The sequence below is a fragment of the Meles meles genome, chromosome 19, assembly GCF_922984935.1.
Source record: "Meles meles chromosome 19, mMelMel3.1 paternal haplotype, whole genome shotgun sequence".
Lineage (NCBI taxonomy): Eukaryota > Metazoa > Chordata > Mammalia > Carnivora > Mustelidae > Meles > Meles meles.
The window spans coordinates 4,581,044-4,602,513 of record NC_060084.1 but is presented as its reverse complement, the minus strand read 5'-3'; the positions used below and the strand labels follow the sequence as shown (position 1 = coordinate 4,602,513).

General features: G+C 43.3%; 1 protein-coding gene across 2 annotated transcripts in view; it reads left to right on the top strand.

Annotated features, from left to right (window-relative positions):
* The window catches only part of CDH13 (cadherin 13), a 1,016,524-nt gene that overhangs the window by 981,703 nt on the left and 13,351 nt on the right, over positions 1–21,470 (top strand). For both annotated transcript variants that reach the window (XM_045989377.1, XM_045989378.1), the window contains 2 exons: positions 1,728–1,870; positions 20,269–20,502. In XM_045989377.1, the coding sequence (XP_045845333.1) occupies positions 1,728–1,870; positions 20,269–20,502 (377 nt within the window). The remainder of the gene's footprint in view (positions 1–1,727; positions 1,871–20,268; positions 20,503–21,470) is intronic.

Genomic DNA, 21,470 nt, shown 5'->3' with positions numbered 1-21,470 from the left:
ATAAGCCATCAGTTTTCATGTCCCCTCAAGAGTATATATATATATATATATATATATATATATATATTTTTTTTTTTTTTTTGATAGAAAAATAGCAAGAGAAGGAACACAAGCAGGGGGAGTGGGGGAGGGAGAAGCAGGCTTCCCTGCTGGGCAGAGAGCCCAACACAGGGCTCGATCCCAGGACCCTGGGATCATGACCTGAGCCGAAGGCAGATGCTTAACAACTGAGCCACCCAGGCACCCCAAGGGCATATATTTCAAAGACTGGTGGGGAATGGCAGGAGAACACTGGCCAGCATCACTCTGGCTCAAGTACAGAAGTGATTAGGGCACCTGCCATATGTCACTGGGACAGCCCCACATTATCCAAGCCACTCAGTTCAAAGAATTCTGAGTCGTGTTCAGTTAGAGTCTCCTGATGAAATGAAAATGGGATTTTCATTTCTTACCTAGTGCACCTTTTGTTTGAACTTCTTAGAATGAGCATGGATTACTTTTAGGACAGCCTCCAAAAATAGTAATGTTTTAAAGTTCTTTGATGGTTTCCCATTATCCAGAACGCAACCCCCTTACAACAGTGGTTCGGGTTCTTTAAAATCTGTCTCTCTAAATTCCTGCACATTCAGTGTCCCCCAGAGAAGCCGTGCCCCAAGCACAACCACCCACATTCTGGTACATCAGTATTCATTCAGCAGCTGTCTGTTGAGTGTTGTGTGTGTGCTAAGCAATGTTTTAGGAGCTGGGGTCATGATCGCAAACAGATATCCTGGCTTTTGTGGGACTTACATTCTAGTGAATCTCTCCATTCCATGTGTTAACTTGTATTGCTCTCTCTTCTTGGGCTGTCTTCTCATTGTCATTTTCCTCTGGTCTCGGTTTAGACACTGCATCTTCTGTGAGGTCCCCAGGGTGACTCTCCATCAGAGGGAATAGCCAGTCCCTCGAAGCATCCTTGCGTCCTGCCCGTGCATTCACAGCACCTCTCCCCGGATCTGTACATGGGACACAGCCAGGGTATTGAAGAAATATAGCTGGACTTGGATGGCTTTGACTCGGCCTCTTTGAGAACTGGGCCGATACAAGCTCTCTTCTCACAGGCTTGTCATGAGGCACAAAGGAGGCGCATGCCCAAAATACTGAGCACAGAGTTGGAGGTCAGCCGTCACTTTCTGAATGAACAACCGCAACTGCAGTGATGTTTTGGTTTTATGTAAAGAATTATGCGGCACCAGGGCACCTGGGTGGCTCAGTCGGTTAAGCATCTGCTTTCAGCTCAGGTCATGATCTCAGGGTCCTGGGATGGAGCCCCGCATCGGGCTCTCTGCTCAGCGGGGAGTCTGCTCCTCTGTCTTCTATGATTGCTTACTCTCTCATTCTCTCTATCTCTCTCAAATAAATAAAATAAAATAAGAATTATCTGGCACCTACATGGGAGCTTGTTCCCACTGCTCAGTGAATATTTCTTTTCTTTTTTAAATATTTTATTTATTTGACAGAGAGAAATCACAACTAGGCAGAGAGGCAGGCAGAGAGAGAGGAGGAAGCAGGCTCCATGCAGAGCAGAGAGCCCGATATGGGGCTCAATCCCAGGACCCTGGGTTCCTGACCTGAGCCGAAGGCAGAGGCTTTAACCCACTGAGCCACCCAGGCGCCCCTCAGTGAATATTCCTTGAATCTATTCAGAGTGTCATCTGAATGTTGTTTGGGAATTATATTTTTTTCAGATATTCTGTGTACAAGGACCCAGCGGGCTGGCTGAATATTAACCCCATCAATGGGACCGTTGATACCACGGCCGTGCTGGACCGCGAGTCGCCCTTCGTCCACAACAGCGTGTACACTGCCCTCTTCCTAGCCATCGACAGTGGTGAGTACTTTCTAAACTGCTACCAAGTGTATACTTTTCCGTTATAAATGCATTTTTACATTTTACGTTTCTTCTGATAACACTCAGAGGTGTTCTTGGGAAGAACAGAAATGTGTAGAGGCAGGGAAGGCAAATATTTAAACGTACAGTAAGTCAGTAATACCCCCAAAGCCTGGAATTCTCCAGTATTTGTCCAATTAGAGGTCAGAGTGGGGAGCTCATGGTCCTTCGTCTTGGGGTGGTGCCGCAGCTAGGGAGGTGCCCTGATGCCTTTCATCTTGGCATCATGCCTGCATCTGTGGGACAGTTCTTTCACTTAGGGCAAGTTGAAAGAAAGTCCCAGAGGATGTCACCGAACTTGACGGCTGAATTGTCCCACAGCCTTTATCCTGTTACCCCAGGCGACCGTGGAAAGACATCAGGTGCACTCAGCTAGGAGCTTCCTAATCACAGAACAATGGCTGTTCATTCAAAAGCTACTAATGTGACATCCACAGACGGTTCTAGAGGCCGGGGTACAGCAGTGAACCAACAAGAACGGCTATCCTTGTGCAGCTGACACTCCCGTGGAGAAAGGAAGCAAATTGAGTAAACTACATAATACACCTTTTGGGATAAAGAGAAGCATACGATGTATGTATGAAACCAGGAAACGGATAAAAAATAGCGGACAGCAGGGAGCTGCGGTTGTAATGAGGCAGCCCTGGGGAGCCTCGCTGCGGCAGCAACATTTGCATAAAAACATGAAGGTGGTGGAGATGGGAGCCCTGAAGTTACCTAAGGGAAGGCCAAGGAGGCCATGAGGGCTGGACCAGAGAGAGTGGGCGAGACAGGCAGGGGGTAGGGATACAGATGGTGGGGAGTCACGTGGGCCCTATACCACCCTCTGCCTTTACTGTGGGTGAGACAGGACCTCCGGGGCTGAGGGCTCAGTAGGGTACAGTATGACATCATCACGCTGCCCTGTTGAGATCAGACATAGGGGACAAGGGCACAAGTATGGGAGACAGTGACAACCTAGGTATGAGGGTAAGCTGGGCTGATAACAGGGGAAGGGATGAGAAGTCAGATCCTGGACATAGTCTATTTCAGACACAAAGCTAATAATCTGCCTTTGGCTGAGGTGGGGGGTCAGAGTTGGTCTCAGGGTATGTTAAACAGAGATGTCCATTGTGTCAATCACACCAGAAGTTTTGCTCTCCCTCTTATTCCAAAGAGCCAGTTGCTTGTGGCTAAAGATTTGGTTTTGAGTTGCATATATGAAAGTGAATATTCACAGGGCCTTTGGTACGTGTCCTCGTGATACACAAGAACAGGTAAACTAAGACTTTTTCAGACCCTGTCTCCATATGCTAGGGACTCACATGTAAACCACATATGAGACCAGTGTCTGAGAAACGCGCAATCAAGATGGCAGGCAGTAGGCAGAGAGGGCTTCACAACGAAGTCAACCTTTGAGTTTGGCCTCAAAGGGCAGGTAGGATTTGGGTAAGTGTCAGGGGAGGAAACAGAGGGGCCTGAGAACACAGAGCAGAGGAATCAAAACTGGAAGGGAGTGTGGTGTGGGTGGTAAGAGAGGGAGAGGGAAGAGCCGCATCCACTCTGTGTAGACAAGTGGAAATCTATTTGGATGTACATTGAAAAGTCCTGTCTTCAAAGCATCACAACATCCAGACAAGTCCTTTGCTGGAGCCGGCAGCCAAAAGATTGCCTTAGTTTTCGAGGAAGAAATTGCATGATGAAATAGCCCACAGACATTCATCCACACGCACCATGCTTGGTCCCAGAGTCTCAGAGTTGAATAATTCATGGTTCCTGTGCTCCATGTGCTAATGAGTGATTTGGGGAGTTGGACCAGTAAGCCCAAGACTGCAGAGCAATGTCATCACTATTCTGATGGACCTAAGCCCAGAGGAGCCCCTGGTCCTCCCTTGGGGGTGGCCACAGGGAGCTTATTGGTTACGGGAATAAGGATAAGTTGAGAAAAGGTAATGCACTTTTGTAATTCCATCCCCATTTCTTTTTTATCTTAATGCCAGTAGAGCTAACCTACAGAATAATATGAGTTCCATGTGTACAGTATAGTGATTCCACACTTCCATACATCACCAGTGCTCATCACAACAAGTAGTCTCCGTAATCCCCGGCACCCATTTCACCCAGCCCCCCACATCCCCTCTGGTAACCATCAGTTTGTTCCCCATAGTTAAGGGTCTGTTTCTTGGTTTGTCTCTCTTTTTTCCTTTTACTCATTTGCTTTGTTTCTTAAATTCCACGTAGGAGTGAGATCATATGGTATTTGTCTTTCTCTGACTGATCTCGCTTAGTGTTATAGTCTCTAGATCCATCCATGTCATTGCAAATGGCAAGATTTCATTCTTTCTGATGGCTCACTAGTGTTCCAGTGTGTATACAGACCACATCTTCTTTATCCAGTCAACCAGTGAACCCTTGGGCTGCTTCCATATCTTGGCTATTGTAAATAATGCTGCTATAAACATAGGGGTGCATGGAGCCCTTTGAATTAGTGTTTTTGTATTTTGAGGGGTACCACCAACAGTGCATGAGGGTTCCTTCCTCTCCACATCCTCACCAACACCTGTTGTGTCTTGTGTCTTTGACTTTAGCCATTCTGACAGGTGTGAGGTGGCAGCTCATTGTGATTTAGATTTGTAGTTCCCTGATGATTTGTGATGTTGAGCATCTTTTCATGTGTCTGTTGGCCATCAATATGCCCTCTTTGAGAAAAAATGCCTATTCACATCTTCTACCCATTTTTAATTGAATTATTAGTTTTTTGGATGTGGAGTTGTATTAGTTCTTTATATATTTTGGATACTAACCCTTTATTGGATATGTCATTTGCCAATATCTTCTCTCAGTCAGTATGTTGCCTTTTATTTTTGTTGATTAGAAAAGGCAAGGCATTCTAAAAGAGAAGCCTGGAAGAATATGGATAGGTAGCACACCGAGAAGACTTGCATGGTAGGTTCCACATGTACGAAGCTAAGATCAGAGAGTTGGCCAAGCATCTACTGCTCTAAGGTTGGTACTAGGCCTTGTGTTGAATGCCCGGCTGCTCTCACAGTGCCCGATTTAGAGCAGGCATTCAACAGATTGGCGGAATAGATCCCAAACTAGATCATGAAATGCTCCATATGCTATGCCAAAGGGTTTGATTTGATTACAAATAATCTTTGTGCTTTAGAAGGATAACCCCCAGTGTAGAAAATGCAAAATGATGACGTGGAAGGCAGGGAGGCATTCTAATGCTGGGACAGAAATCAGGGTAAGGGAAACATGAAGCAGTGAAGTGACTCCAGATGGAGCGAGTCTAGAGTCAGGAGGTACATTGAAAGCCACAGCTGGTGTCTGAGTTGCAAGGGTTAAGTGCCTGGTGGCAAAAGAAATGGACCAGAGAGGACGGGTCTAGAAAACATCTGGAAGGAAGAAGCAAGACTTTGAAAAAGCTACATGCTCAACATAAAGTAGAGAAAGCTGATATTCCGTTTTCTAGTCCAGAAACCAGGGATGATTATTCCATTGATAGAAGTGGAGTGGGTTTCAAAGGATCGTTCCAATGTCATCTTTATGGGGTGCATGTTGAGTTGATGTCCCCATGAGACTAAAGTAGAGGTAAGGAGGTTTTTCTTAGAGAGTCACCCACACAGAAGAGATGGGAGCCATGAGAACAGGTAAGTTTTGTAGAAGGAGCGGGTCTAGACAGGAGTGCTAAGAGCATAAACAGGGGGTGACAATAAGTCAAGAATGTTTTAAATGCTGCTTGAATTTAAAAGTGTCCATTTTTAGTATCAATGAAAGCAATCATTTCAGAGTTCTGAAAAGTCCCTGTACTTGTAGAGAAAATACTCAGCTAAGAACAGCATGAAGAAAGGTGGAAATACAGCAAATACAGTTATCATTGCCTTATGAGATATTTTATGTAATTATTCATCAAAAAAAAAAAAAAACCTAGAAGTGAAGTACACTTTAATTTTTGTGGCAACAAGAGCCTTCTCTCCAGCTATCACTAGGCAATCTGCTTATAGACTCTGAGGCTCAGTTTCCACTTCTACAAAATGAGGAAGATAATTCCTCCTTAGAAGGTTGTGAGAAAGGAGAAAGAGAAATGCCATCCCCTCTACACTCACCATCGAAGGCCATATTAAATGTTCAATAAATGTTAATCTCACCCCAGTGGGGGTTATATAAAGGAAAGAATGGAGCCAACAATGGTCCTAAGAAAAATATAGTGTGAAATCTCCTTTTTGTCTAACTCTTTTAATACTAATATCAAACAACCAAATTCAAAATCTGGTGTCACAGATGTTTCCAAAAGGACGAAATGTCCCTGCAGATGTAAGGATAAATAGAAAACAGGTTGACATTAATATACACAACCATCATTAGAGATGATAATCTTGAACAAGGCCCAAAAGACTTAGTGTAAAAAGAGCATAAATTTTAAAAGACCTCATGAATCAAAGGAACTTTTGTTTGAAGTCTTTTTGTCTCACTGAAAACTTCTCTCTAGGTATTATGTTGAACCAGGAAAAACCAACACGTACCTATTCGATCAAAGTTAATAGTGTAACTGATGTCTCAATTTTAGACAAAGGAAGCATTTGATTTTATTTAATTTATAGAAATTCAGTGTATTTGATGGAATGAAAGAATACAGATTTTTTTTTGTCATATCACACTAGGAAAGCTAAAGCAAAATAAAATTATTTTCTCCAAACAGTCACATAGGAATTTATATCAAAACATGTTGATAGGGGCGCCTGGGTGGCTCAGTGGATTAAGCCGCTGCCTTCGGCTCGGGTCATGATCTCGGGATCCTGGGATCGAGCCCCGCATCGGGCTCTCTGCTCCGCGGGGAGCCTGCTTCCTCCTCTCTCTCTGCCTGCCTCTCTGCCTACTTGTGATCTTCTCTCTGTCAAATAAATAAATAAAAATCTTTAAAAAAAAAAAAAAAAAAAAAAAAAAACATGTTGATAAAAGATATGTGTGTAGGGTCTTCCAAATAAGAAGTAGTAGATTACTGTCCCCACTGCAAAAACTAGGAAAATCAGGGTAGATGACAGAAGTCTTTAATATTAAAGGTATCAGAGAGTCACAGAAGCCAGGAAGCCTCGATCAATGAAAATATCAAAGAGGGAAGAAGGATTCTTTTAAAAAAAAAAAAAGTATAAGACAGCTAGCCATTTCTTCTCTCTGGGGGCCTTTTCTGATTCTGGGGGAGGGTCAGGCTTGACCCAGGCAGAGGACCCAAAATGAAGGGAAATAAACCAACAATCCTGGTAACAGTCATGTGGAGCTCATATGCCAAAGTGAAAACTTGAGGGCCCTTAAACACATGGCTGCTCCCCCTCCCCCACAATGGACAAATACCCTTTAAAGGACAGAGCGAAATCTCCTGGGGTCTCACAGGAACAAGGACCTAACAGAGGAAGCCAACCTATGTTAAATGTACAAACCATTCTCTCTTTAAGACATTCGCCAGATTTCAAACATACAAAGTGATGGAAGATGGGATGGCTGGTGCTGTAGTCTGAATGTTTGTGTCCCCCCCAAAATTCACGTGTTGAAACCTAATCCCTAGTATGATGGCATTTTGAGGTAGGGCTTTTGGGGGGTGCTTATGTCATGCAGATGGAAGCCTTTGTAAGTAGGATGAATGCTCTTATAAAAGAGACCCTAAAGAGTGCCTCTGCCCCTCCTGCCATATGAAGACACATCAAAAAGACTCTGTGTTGAAAATCCCAAATCACTGCTAAGAGAAGTTTTAATCCTATGAAGTAGAGAGATATACCATGTTCATGGATTGGCAGTCTCAATGCTACTGAAATGTGAATTCTGTCCAAACTGACATAAAGGATTTAACGTGATACCAAGCAGAATCCCAGGTTTCTGTCTTGAGGTGAAGGGGAAGAAGTGGATTATAAAGTTCACAGGGGCTAAAAATAGCCAAGGCAATCCTGAAGAATAAGTTGGAGGACATACACTATTATATATTCTGACCTATTAGAGAGAAAAAAAAGACAGTAAATAAAATGTGATGTTTGCACAAAGACAGAAAAAAACTGACCAGTGAAGTAGATTAGAGAGTTTAGAAGTCGATAACCCACACACATAGTCCCTGTTTGTCACCAGGACATGGTGGCTTCAAACAAGAAAGCATGGTCTCTGCAATAAAAGTACTGGGTTATTTAATATGCATATGAAAAAAATGTATCCTGCCCCTTCTCTTAGACCATAGACAATATACAATAATCCATTCTAAATATATTATGAGCCAAAAGGTAAAATAATATCTTTTGTAGAGAAAAACATATGAGAACATAATTGGTGTCCTTGACAGAGGCAAAAATTTTTCAACCAAGACACAAACATATTCACCACAAAAAGGGGTAAGAAATGGTAGATTAGGGCACCTGGGTGGCTCAGTGAGTTAAAGCCTCTGCCTTCGGCTCAAGTCATGATCTCAGGGTCCTAGGATTGAGCCCTGCATTGGGCTCTCTGCTCAGCAGGGAGCCTGCTTCTCCATCTCTCTCTGCCTGCCTCTCTGCCTACTCGTGATCTCTGTCTGTCAAATGAATGAATAAAATCTCAAAAAAAAAAAGAAATGGTAGATTACATTAAAATTAAAAACTCCAGTTCATCAGAGGGTATCACTAAGAAAGTAATAAAGGTAACCCACAAAGTAGAAGATATTTATAACACAAAGAAATCCTACCATCTATAAGTAAAAGACACAACCCAAAGTAACACGGGGAAGGAACTTGAACAGGCACTTCAACAAATGCCAACAACACAGAAGAGATGCACAACTTCATTAATCAAAGAAATAAAAAATAATTTACATAGATATAAATTAAAATGCAAATTAATCTAGAAAATACAATGAAATCCAGCAGCACAGTGATGTACCCACAAAATAGTTGAACTGGTCGATGGAACACACCAAGAGTTGGTAAGGATAGAAAATAATTGGGAGTCTCCTATCCAGCTGGTAGATGGGTAAGTTGGTAACACCACTTTGGAAACTGGAAGTATCGACTAAGGCTAAACCTTTGTCCACCCTGTGATCCAGGAATTACACACTTATTTATCCAACGGAATTGTGGCTGTGCGTTCACCAAAACGTGTGTGTCAGAATGTGAATAACAACACTAGTCATCGTAGCCCCCACACTGGAAGATATTCAGATGCCCTCTAAGAGTGGAGTAGGTCGATTGTGGAACGTTCACACAATTGAGTGTATACGACATGGAGAATGAATGATCTGCAGCTCTTCACAGCAACACAGATGAATCTCAGAAACGTAGTACCGAACCACAAAAGGCCGGTCAGAAGACCACATCCTGAACGGTTCCATCTATATAAAGCTGAAACACAAGCAAGGGTCATCACCACCGCTAGCTTACCCAGTAGATGCATTTCTTGATCCTCTCGTATTGGACTACGCGGGTGGGTTCAGATTGTAAAAACTTCAAACTGTGTATTTATAGAAACATAAGTGTTTCTCTATTTCAATAAAAACTAAGCAAAAAAAAAAAAAACCACAAAAACTACACAACTACACGAGAGCACGTACTGGGTGCACTGTCCCTTCCCCAGGAGGGCTGTAACCTTTCAGGCATTGTCCAAGTACCTGCATGCCCTAGAGTCAGACTCTTGACATCCTCCCGCTCTGTGGAAGGACGGTCTCCGTGGCTGATGGCCTGATACTGCCGGGAAAGGCGAGAGGTAGTTTGTCTGTCGAGGGAACAAAGCAAAGCTCGCATTCTCAGGTCACCCGTGATATTAGGCAAAAGGCATAGAACTACCATCTTCTTTTTCTACACACCGTTCTGCTTATCCAGTGAAGAACAATGACCAGACAACACCAAAAGAGATTTTTCTTTTAGGTACCTCTTAGAGATTAGAGACTGTGGGATCAGGATAGAGGAATACAAGATGACAGAATCAGGGCTGGAAACCTGTTCTAGGGTTAAAAGAAAAAAAAAATTCTTTGGACCTATTTGCTTGGGGCCCCAAATCCAGTTTGTATAGATTCTGGAGTCAGATCACAATAATACTGACGATGCCCGGGTTTAGATCATTTGGGGAGGAAAGGCACTTTGGTCCATTCCTACGAAGAACGGCTATGTTGTAACCCACAGGACGGTCAAGGGTAGACCAGGTACTTTTCATAAACTGTTAACAATTGTAATGAGTTATAAATCACCTAACAGTGCGGTCCCATTATAACTGAAATGCTCCTGTTTTGCTAAAACCAGAACGAGCTGCAGTTCAATGATTGGAAAAATAAAGCATTTAATCCTATAGACTAACAAAGTATGACCTTTTGTGTTGGCAAGCATTTTATCATTGGAGATGAATATCATCATTTACCTTATGGGGTCCAGATTTTCTGAAAAGGTTAAGATAGTGCCTTTCAGAGCACAGGAACTCTTCTGTTAAAGACTTCAGTGAACCGAGAATTGCTAGACTTTCTTTAAAAGGGGGGTGGGGTGGGTAATAATAACTGTTCAGGAAAATACCAAGATGGAGAGAGAACATTCGGGAATGCAGTAAGATGGGATCCCTTTGGGGATGTGCTGACAATGAGGCAAACAGCAGCAATTAGCACTGGGTCAATCCCCGTGTGATTATCGCTTCTGCTCAGGTAATCACCAGAAAGGTCAAATGTTAGTCTCACTGTCTTATGTGGGCTGAAAACCGTCACGAGCAATTTCTCCTAAGAGTTCTGGAATCCCACAGGGCATGGTCATGGGCAGGAAAGGCAGGGCCAGCTGCTGATACCCGGCTTACCGTCTTTTGCTCAGAATTCCATTAGGCTGGCCCTCCTGCCTTCTTCGTCCCCATAACCTCATCTTTCTCCCCCTCCTTCTGTTCTCAAATTGTACATGCCTCAGCGTTCCATGATTGTTATTGATGGCCCACATGGCCTCAGAGAAGACCTGAGTCGTGACTCTAAACACTAAAGACAAATACTTTCTTCAGTGGAGCCCGAGTCCCCTTGCTCCCAACACCCATACTTTGCAGAGAGTTTAAAGGAAAAAGGAGGGGGGCGGGTCAGGAATCCATCCTGGTTCTTCCTGGGGCTCAGTGGATGTGAGATAGTGGGAGCCAGGAAGCCCAGACTATCTTCAGCGTCCCTATTAAGTCTTGCTAGGATTACCGAAGTGGCCCTTTCCCTATCTATTTTCATTTTGAAGAATAGGGGGAAGGATAGCATAAAAACAAGCCAAATTATCACTAAATTCGGCAGCGTGTTCTCATGACTTAGCAACTTGTCTAAAGCATACTGGAGTCTGCCAGTGAAAAATGTGATGTGGGTTCCCAAGAAGACACAGATATAGAATCAGGCAGAACAGCTGTAAGATTAAAATGGAATGCACTGAGATGATGATTTTTCATAAGCTAAGATATATCGTGTCCCAACCTGCCTTGTCCCTCGGTCCCCTGTGTAGTAGATGTTCTGATCATGCCGGTTGACTCAAAATGGAAATACTGTGCAGAGTACATTGAGATGGGTTAAAAGCGGGGAGGGGGATGTTGTGCAGCCCCAAGAGGCCCAAACTGGGGATGGAGGGGACCTGAACTTCCAACAGATGCCTAGATCCGTGGTTTTACTCTCTTTAGGGATCCACCAAGTTCTAGATTGCGTGGGGGATGCAGTAAGATCGTTTCGATTAATTCTACTTAAAATATGCTAGTTGGGATAAAATCAAGCCATTAGTTATGATGGCAACCCAATTAAGCCAGTTTAACACCCCTTATCTCGGCTGTTACAGTAATTGAGGAAGAAAAATAAATTGAAGACCCAGCCATCATTCCTCGTTACTTCAAGTACCAGTAAAATATCAATCACGTCGAAAACACCCGCTTCAATTTTGTCACTGACAAAATGGCCCAATAAAGAACTCTTGAGATCTTGTAATAGAGAGACTGCGCCCAGAGTCATCTGTTGATAACACGTGCAGACTGCTCTGTCTGGACATGAGCCAGCTCCCCATCCTCCCTGGACCACCACAGGTGCGAGACTTGGGCTCCGTCCGCCTCAGTTTCCCTCCCTGCCCAGTTGTTGTGAGGACTGGAAATCATGAATGCAAAGTTCCCGGCATCTTGTTAACACCTAACAAAGAGTTAAGCCAACTGACTTGAACTGAGTTATGGACTGATTTCCTAAACTTATCAGCCCCCTGATGCTCCTACACCACCCATCCCAATCCCACTCTGCAGTGCGCTCGGGTTCCTGAGTCCAGGCCTCCTGCCCCTGCTCCTGTGTCCCCCCAGCACTGGCGACCAGTCCCCCCGCTTCTGCGCCTGCAGCAAATTTCCTCTTTTATCAAAGCCGTTCTGCTTTAAAGTCTTTGACTGTCTTCCCACAAAATAGCTGTATGATTTCCTCCTCCCAGAACAACGTCTCTCTCTCCAAAAGTATTCTCATTTCCTCCGCACGCAGATGCCGTCTCCTCACAAAGCTTTCTGATCTACCACCGGGCAGAGCGTCATTCAGGCCACAAACTCCCACCACCCTTTAGCCTCACGTCTCCCCACACTGGACGGTCCTACATCAGTTTATGTATATGTGTTCCTGCCCCAGGGCCGCTGATTTCTGCTCAGGGCCAGCCAGGCACAGGGCGGAGTCCTAGTAAATGATTACTGATGGCATGAGTGAAATGAGACCAGCCTCTTTAACCATGACCTCCAAATCAACTCTTCTCCCTTCTTTTTTTATTTCTCTCCTCTTCTCTAAAGTCAGTAAAGCGGAAACACAGCAAAAAACCAAAAAGTTGAGTTTTTTTAAAAAACGGCTCAGACTTCAGATTACGGTCTCCTCTGAAAAGATGTTCCATTTCAAGTTAACGTGAATAATTGCCTCAGTTCTACATTTAGAATTACGCGTGGAAACCTGACATGATATTTTGCAAATCTATTTTCTGGCCAGGTTCTGGATTGGTTTACTATTGAATTTTTTTAAATGTCCAGTGAAATTGGCAAGCTCTCCAGTAACAAAGCAATTTTCTAAATGCTTATGAATTTAAAAGCAACGAGATTCTTGTTGTCGAAAGCAAAAAGCCAAAGTGAAGAGGACATGGGCAGAACACAGCAATACAAGGGATCATCTCATCTAGAGGATCCCTGGTTCTCTCTTGCTTGTAAGCAACAGTACAGGTTAGTGTAGAAGCCCGTTCGTAGGAAGTAGTGGTAATTCTTGGCTCACAGCAGCTTACTGGAGGGAGTTGGGGGTGGAGTGGAGGGCTTGTCCCTGCAGACAAGCCTCAGAAACTAGCCAGGGCACCCGCGTTCTCTCGGGAACCCACATCTAAACTCGTATTAAATCAACCCATCCTCCTGATTTTCCTCCCAAAATGGAGTCCTCAGGCTTCCTTGAGACATCAGCTGGGGTCTCTCTCCTTGTCACGGGTGTGGGCTCCCTGCCCTGAGCCCCAGTTCCACAGACCCCTTCCTACACACCCTTTTTCCTCCCCTAGGTGGGACAAGAGGGGATCTGGAATACAGACAGGGTCACTGCTCCCATCAGAACAGAAGCAATATGGAGATGGAAGCCCACGGAAGTAAGAATGTATAGGACCCGTGTACAGAAAGAGCAATTCATCATTAGCTTTTTCAAGTCAACCTAAATGGATTCAAAGACCCATTGATGGCCTGTTGCATACCAGGCCAGAGAACAGTCCTGATGCTCAGAGCCCACGGGGCTCAGGCATGAGCTTCCTGCTTGCCAGCACCCCCTCTCTCTTTTCCTGCATTTTCTTCTTCACGTAGGCAAACACACTTTCCTATTCCCCACATAAAACCACTTGCATTCGTGCCTCCCAAAGGAGGACCCATGCCGAATGCCTCTAGACCCAGCTCAGGAAGTGAGACCAAGTGGGACCAGGGATGAGAAAGATCTCCTACGTCCCTGTACTGCACCGAGCCAGCTCGGGAAGGTCGTGCTCAGATCCTAATGTTCTGTGGGTACGAAGCCAACCTGTCCAGCAGTGCCGAGACCAGCGACCCTATTCCTTGGAGGGGACTCTCTTGAGGACATGCATCTGGAGGACGGCAGCACGGAAAGACGTGGTCCCTTCCATGCAGCTGTTCACAGCAGCGTTTTTCCTACCAGACAAGAAGGTGCAAACCGCCCACGGGCCCGTCCAAACATGGTCTGGCCCGGAAGGCAGTATCATTCAGCCATAAAAAGGAAGGAGGTGATTCACGCAACAGCGTGACTGAACCCCAGAAACATGATGCAAGTGAAAGAAGCCAGACACGAGAGGCCACGTACTCTATGATTCCATTGATAGAAGCTTCCAGAAAACACAAAACTGTAGAAAGAGAAACTCCATCAGTGGTTGCCTAGAGCTGGACGTAGGTATGGCGAGTTCCTACAAACGGGCTCCCGGTTTCTTTTCTGGGGTAATGGAAGAAAAGTTCTAAAATTAGGTGGTAGTGATAAGTACAGCCCTGTAAATTCACCAAACGTCAATTTATTGTAAAAAAATAATAATAATAATAATAAATAAAAGGGTGAGAGAAAAGAAAGTCACATCAGGGAAATATTTTTATTTTTTTTTAAAGATTTTATTTATTTATTTGACAGAGAGAGATCACAAGTAGGCAGAGAGGCAAGCAGAGAGAGTGAGAGGGAAGCAGGCTCCCTGCCGAGCAGAGAGCCCGATGCGGGACTCGATCCCAGGACCCTGAGATCATGACCTGAGCCGAAGGCAGTGGCCTAAACCACTGAGCCACCCAGGCGCCCCAGGGAAATATTTTTAAATCCCTGTATAACTTTCGAATTTATCCTTCTGTTTCTGATTCTAATAATGGTCATGGTTATTGTACAGCAAATTTACAAAAGAAAAATATTATTTTAATGTCAACTACCTGGAGAGATAATCACCATTCAGGCTTCAGTATCTTTCTTTCTAGCCTTTTTCCATTTCTAATTATATTTTTTAATTAGGATTATACTATGTTTCTAGTTGTGTCTCTTACTAACAAGATATTCTAAGGAATATCTTGTTATTCCTATATATATATATGTATTCCTATATATATTCCTATATATATATTATATATTGTATATATATATTATATATAATATATATAATATAATATAATATTTATATTATATTTATAATATAAATATTATAAATATTTATAAATTATATTTATAAATATAAATATAATATAATAAATAAATAAAATATATAATATTTTATTATATATAATTTATAAATATATTTTTATAAATTATATTATATTTTTATTATTTATATTTATATATAAATATTTATATATTATTAATTATATTTTTAATTAATTATAAATTAAATAAATATATATAAATATAAATATATTTAAATATATTTATTTATGAATAAAATAATATAATATTTATATTATATTTATAATATAATCTATTATATATAGGATATATATATTATATATATATAATATAAGGATATAATATATCCTATATATAATATATATAATATATATATCCTATATAGGATATATATATAGGATATATATAGGATATGTATATAATATATAGGATATATATAATATATATTAATTATATAAAATAATATATAATATATATTAATATATTTATATATTATATAATAATTATTTTATAATTATTTTTATATTATATATTATAAATATTTATAATTCATAAATTCATAAATTTATTTTTATAAAGTTTATAAATTTATAAATAAATATAAATATTTATAATTATTATTATATATATTATATAATAATATATTTATATATTAAAATAATATATAAAATATAATATAATTATTTTTATATATTTATTATTTATATTATTTATTAAATATAATATTTATGTTATATATAGGATATATAGGATACATATAATATTTATTTTTATATATTTATTTATTATTTATATTATTTATTAAATATAATATTTATATTATATATAGGATATATATATATTATATATAGGATATATATATTATATATAGGATTATATATATATAGGAATATATATATAGGAATAACAAGATATTCCTTAGAATATATATATACACTATATATAATATATATATCTATATATAATATAATATTATATATATAATATATAATATATATAATCTATTATATCTATAATATATATCTATAATCTATTATATATGTATGTAAATCTATAATTTTTATATATATGTATCTATAATATATATATATATGTATGTAAACATCTGAGTGATTGATTCTATCAGAAAAAAATCTCAGTGGGATGCTTGGGTGGCTCAATCATTAAGCATCTGCCTTTGGCTCAGGTCATGATCCCGGGTCCTGGGATCGCATCCCGCATCGGGCTCCCTGCTCAGTGGGGAGCCTGCTTCTCCCTCTGCCTGCTGTTCTCCCTGCTTGTGCTCGCTCGCTCTCTCTTTCTCTCTAATAAATAAATAAAATCTTCAAAAAGAAAGAAGAAAAAATCTCAGTATTTTCAGGCTGAAGTGGAAATCGTGTTTGCTCAGGATTCCAAATAAGATAAAATAAAATAAAATACCTATGAACAAAGATGTCCCAGACCGGCTGTCGGAACAGCAGACACTCAGCCATACTCACAGGCCCTACAATGCCTTCAGCATGGAGGTAGGTGTGTTTCTCTGGAAGCAAGACCATGGCCTTCACCAAATTCCCAAAGGGGAACCCACTTCCCATTCCATTTTTTTTTAAAGATTTTATTTATTTATTTGACAGACAGAGATCACAAGTAGGCAGAGAGGCAGGCAGAGAGAGAAAGGAGGAAGCAGACTCCCTGCTGAGCAGAGAGCCCGATGTGGGGCTCAAACCCAGGACCCCCGGATCATGATCTGAGCCAAAGGCAGAGGCTTTAACCCACTGAGCCACCCAGGCGCCCCTTCCCATTCCATTTAAAACCCACTGCCAGGAACAGGTCCTCTCTCAGGAGCCCTTCCCGCTCCTCACCTACGAAGACAGAAACTTGCACAACCACAGGCAAATCCCTCCACTAGCTGGAGGACGGATGTCCTCTGATCCTTATGCAGCCTCCCTGAGAATACGGCCCCCCGGGCTCCTCTGGGGGAGCTGCAAGGAGGAGGAATCACAATTCTAGCTCCATATCCTGGGAGTTTTGCTCAAATTGAGGCTTTTTCCCTATTGAAGTAGAAATTCCACGGAGGACAGCCCAGTCTCAACCATGCTTTGGTTCTGACATGTGGTCCTACAGAGTAGTCCCTGGGGGGTCGGCGGTTGCTGGTGGGAAGGGGAGCAAAGAGGTGAGAGGTTTTTATTGTGTGTTATGTAACCCAGAAGTTCCAATATTGCCTGGGCCCCCCAGAGCTCCTGGAGCCAAATGGGCTGGTGAAGAGTCTTTATATTCTGAATTGCATCTGAATTTTGGATGGTGACTTTTCTCCATCCTGTGACGTCAACCGGGAGAGGCTGTTTTCCTGAAGACTGTAAGAGTGCCATCTTTCCCTTATCGATGAAAAAGCCAAGCTCGTTTCCTTGAGTTCGGAAGAAGACTTCACCAGCCTACTCCGGGAATAACACACAGAGAAACAAAGACAGTCGTATAATTAAGTTCACGAAAGGCCGATGCGTACGGCCGTATTTCAAATACTCATAATGCCTTCTCATCCATTCTACCAAGTGACAGCCCTTCATAATACATTCAGAGCGAAAAAATATAATGGATTCCTCTGAGATACTCAATTATTCAATAAAAAAAAGGAAAAAGAACTTTTCAGTAAAGAAATTCAACCAAATGACTAAAGCTGACAGTGAAAAACCAACCTCTGGTGAATTATGCATTTCTTTTAAGCTCTTGCTCCAACACAGGTTGATGACATGCCACCATTAGGAACAGTCATCCCTCTGCTGATGAATGACGTTGGTGTTTCGACGTTAACGGATATTTATTAGAATGTTTACTCTAAAAGTGTCATTGGGTGTTGATATATTTCAAGTTCCACCAGCCCGGCTGAAAAAATGTCTGTTCTCACTTCTTCATGACTCCCTGCCCACCTTCCTTCAAGCTGGTGTCTTCCCCATTAATGGCCGCCTCTCATAAAGAAGTCACCAGTCCCTTCTCCTTGCAAAGTCCCATGGCTTCTCTTTTCCCCTTCTCCTTTGGGGCGTCACGACCCATTTCACCACTGCTCATTGCCTCCTCTTCCAATTCATGTCCCCTCTGTCTTCTGCAAACCACCAGCTGCTCCTTCAACTCTGGGGGTTTCCAGGCTTCCACCACCCCCCCCCCACCGTGCTGTCACATTGGGTGATCTGATTGGCTAGGACCCTTTCAAAGCCTCTGTGCAGACAAGTCCTCAGTCACTACCCAGTGCCGGCGCGCCTCCTAAGCTCTGCATGTTTCCAGACAGGTACAGAGAGCTGAAATGTCTTTCCACTCCCCACTGCCTTCCATTTTGGGGTTCCCCATCCCCAGCAGCCTCATCTGAGTACCTGATCACTAAGACGAGACATTTCTTTCTTCCTCCAACTGCCTACATCATGCCTCAATCTGTTGCTGGTCTCCCTGCCTCAGTGGCCAACATCTCTTGCCAATATCACGTGTGTTTCTAAAAATCAGTCACATCGATTGGCCACTGCCTCTGTGAAAAACCTCCAGGGACTCCCTGTGGCCTGGAGACTCAGGACCAACAGGTCATCGTGAAAGTCAGGCCCTGTGCCCTCCCAGACATCTCCAGGCTCGTCTCCTTGCTCCTTCCTTCCACTCTAACAGCCCACGATGACTCCGGGTGACGCTGTGCACACCCACGTAGGCCGGGAGAGAAAGCGTGAGCCACAGCCAGTCTGAGAGTCGGCAGAACATCTCGTGATCCTCCCAGAATCATGGGCGCAGGAGGCTGGTAGGAGCCAGTGCAAGCCACTGGCCCCTTGTGCTTAGTGTCACTCACACAAGGGCCACCTCTGTTGACTCCCTCTTTTCCTGTCTGGGTCAGAGCAGAATAACCTGCCTGAATCTGGAAAGGACACACCATGTCTTCACCAGCAGAATCCATCAGACCTCGCCTTGCCTTGCAGTGGAGACAAGCCCCCAGAGCTCACATACGCATTACCCTGCGAGCCCCCGTGTGATTCAGAACTGAACGTGAAACTTGATGTGTGTTTCAAGAAACAGAGTGTGACGTGAAATAAGGTTGAGCTTGGAAGTGCGCATGAGGATAGGAAAGATGAAATGGAGCCAGACGCTGGGTTAGGACTAGTGCATAAAGTTAGAGTAGCGGATTCTGGAAGTGTACCCGAACCTTTTGGAATAGCGCAAATCTGTCTGCGTGCAATTTGTGGCCTGTGAATTTGGGATCTAACATTTCTCAGAGAAATCAGGAACTGTTAATGAGTGGTTGGACCCAAGAGAAAACCTCCGATGTCTAGATGATTAAAAATAAAGTTAGGGAACAATAAATAAACTCACTCTGAGCCTTTTGGAAATGAAACAGCCTTTTCTTTAGGTGAAAGACAGTATCACGCTGGGGGTTGTAAGGGGCTTTTTAAAAATCGTGATCCCTAAGATAAAAAAACACGGCAGGAAGTAACTGAAATATAAAAACACAGGACCTGAAAAACGAGGCCCAAAGATGATATTATGATCGCTTCAGCTGCCCTGGTAGCCAGCCGGCACTTGTATCTCTGTAACTAACCCCCCTGTCTTTTTTATTTTTTTAAAGATTTTATTTATTTATTTGACAGACAGAGATCACAAGCAGGCAGAGAGAGATTGGAGGAAGCAGGCTCCCTGCTGAGCAGAGAGCCCAATGCGGGGCTCGATCCCAGGACCCTGAGATCATGACCTGAGCCGAAGGCAGAGGCTTTAACCCCTGAGCCATCCAGGTGCCCCACGAACCCCCCTTTCTATATCTGTCCTGTGCCGCCAGGTCAGCCCCCCCGGAGCACCAGCTGCCAGCCCAGACCCACTCCCCCCTGCAAAGGAAACCCCGGATTAGCTCACTCTTTCTCTAGTCGTCTACGCAGTCGGACAGAGCTATTTCGTACATACAAAATTGTCTTGTCTCATGGGACCCCATCCTCCCTGTGCCATCGACAGCTGTGAATACGTGGCTGTTTAGATAAAAGGTTTCATTCGCTAAGCGAGGAAAGGTCGTGTTTGTTTTATCCATTCTCTGCTTTCAGCGCGTTAGGATGCCTTGCGTGGGAGAAGCTTCGCATTCTAAGGGTAAACACTAAGGAATTTACATCAAAAGTACAGGAGAAGTCTTTTAGGCCACTCGGCTTTATGCACCTGTGTAAGCTATTCAGGCCGTCCTATTTGAAATCCTTTAATAATAATAAAGGTGTCGAGCTCTGGCCTGGGCCCAGCAGCCTGCTAACGTCTCCCTCCTTCCCCGCAGGCAACCCTCCCGCTACTGGGACCGGAACTTTGCTGATCACTCTGGAAGACGTCAACGACAACGCCCCCTTCATCTACCCCACAGTCGCAGAAGTCTGCGATGACGCCAAAAACCTCAGCGTCGTGATTTTGGGAGCATCAGATAAGGACCTTCACCCAAATACAGACCCTTTCAAATTTGAGATCCACAAACAGGCTGTTCCCGATAAAGTCTGGAAGATCTCCAAGATCAACAGTAAGTCGGGTTCCGCGTTCTCTAGCTGCTTGTCTAGTTTCGAAGCCTCGTTTCCCTGGCTTGCCTGCCTTTCCCACACTGTCCCTCCCTCCTCCTCTCTCCTTGCATCCATCCTCCACCATATACTCTGTACCACACGCCCTGCACTGAACAGCCAGCCACCCAGTCTGCAGCCCGCAGAAGCCAACCAAGGTCCCGGCCTCTCCGCACGCATGGCACGGCCCAGCCATCTCTCGGTGTGCGTGTTCTCAGAGAAGGCCAAAGAAACAGGCAGCCCCGGTAGAACAATCCTGATAGAGCCTTAGCTTCTAACCCTCCATCTTGCACTTTGCATACAGAACTCCACACAGTGAGCTTTTGCCTTGGCAACGGCCGTGGCTTTAATGTTCAACAGTGATATCGTCACGCATCTGTCCTGTCCCTCACTGAGGAGACTTGCCAGGCAGGTCCCTTCCTACCAGTGTCTCCATGTGGGAAGGTGGAGTTCAAAACTGGGCCCGATGGTTTCCCCATGTGCTGAACTAGACGGTTTCCCCACATCCGTGAGCACGTGCTTCCCTCCCCGTGGCAAACGTGAACTCACCACTAAGTTCACCCGGTTTTGTAATGACGTCAGAAACCAGAACCCACACATTGGACTCCCTCGGTCTCCAGTAGCGAACTTCCCCTGCAACTGAACCAGCACGGTCCTGTCCTCACCCGGCAGCGACAGACTTTTCGAGAGGGATTGGGAATTACGCATTTCATTAAGTCTTGAAAACGGGCTGTACAATTGTGCATAAAATTTTCTATTAAAACATCTCATATGTATTGAATGGCCCTATCTCATATCTCATTTTATTAGTGCCTTGCTCCTGTTATTGATTCCATTGGCCTGTTTGTCTATTTTATTGCTTTTTAAAGAATGAGTTCTGTTACAGTGATTACTTTTAATTAAACCAGCCCTCCTCTGGTTCGAAGGGTTATTG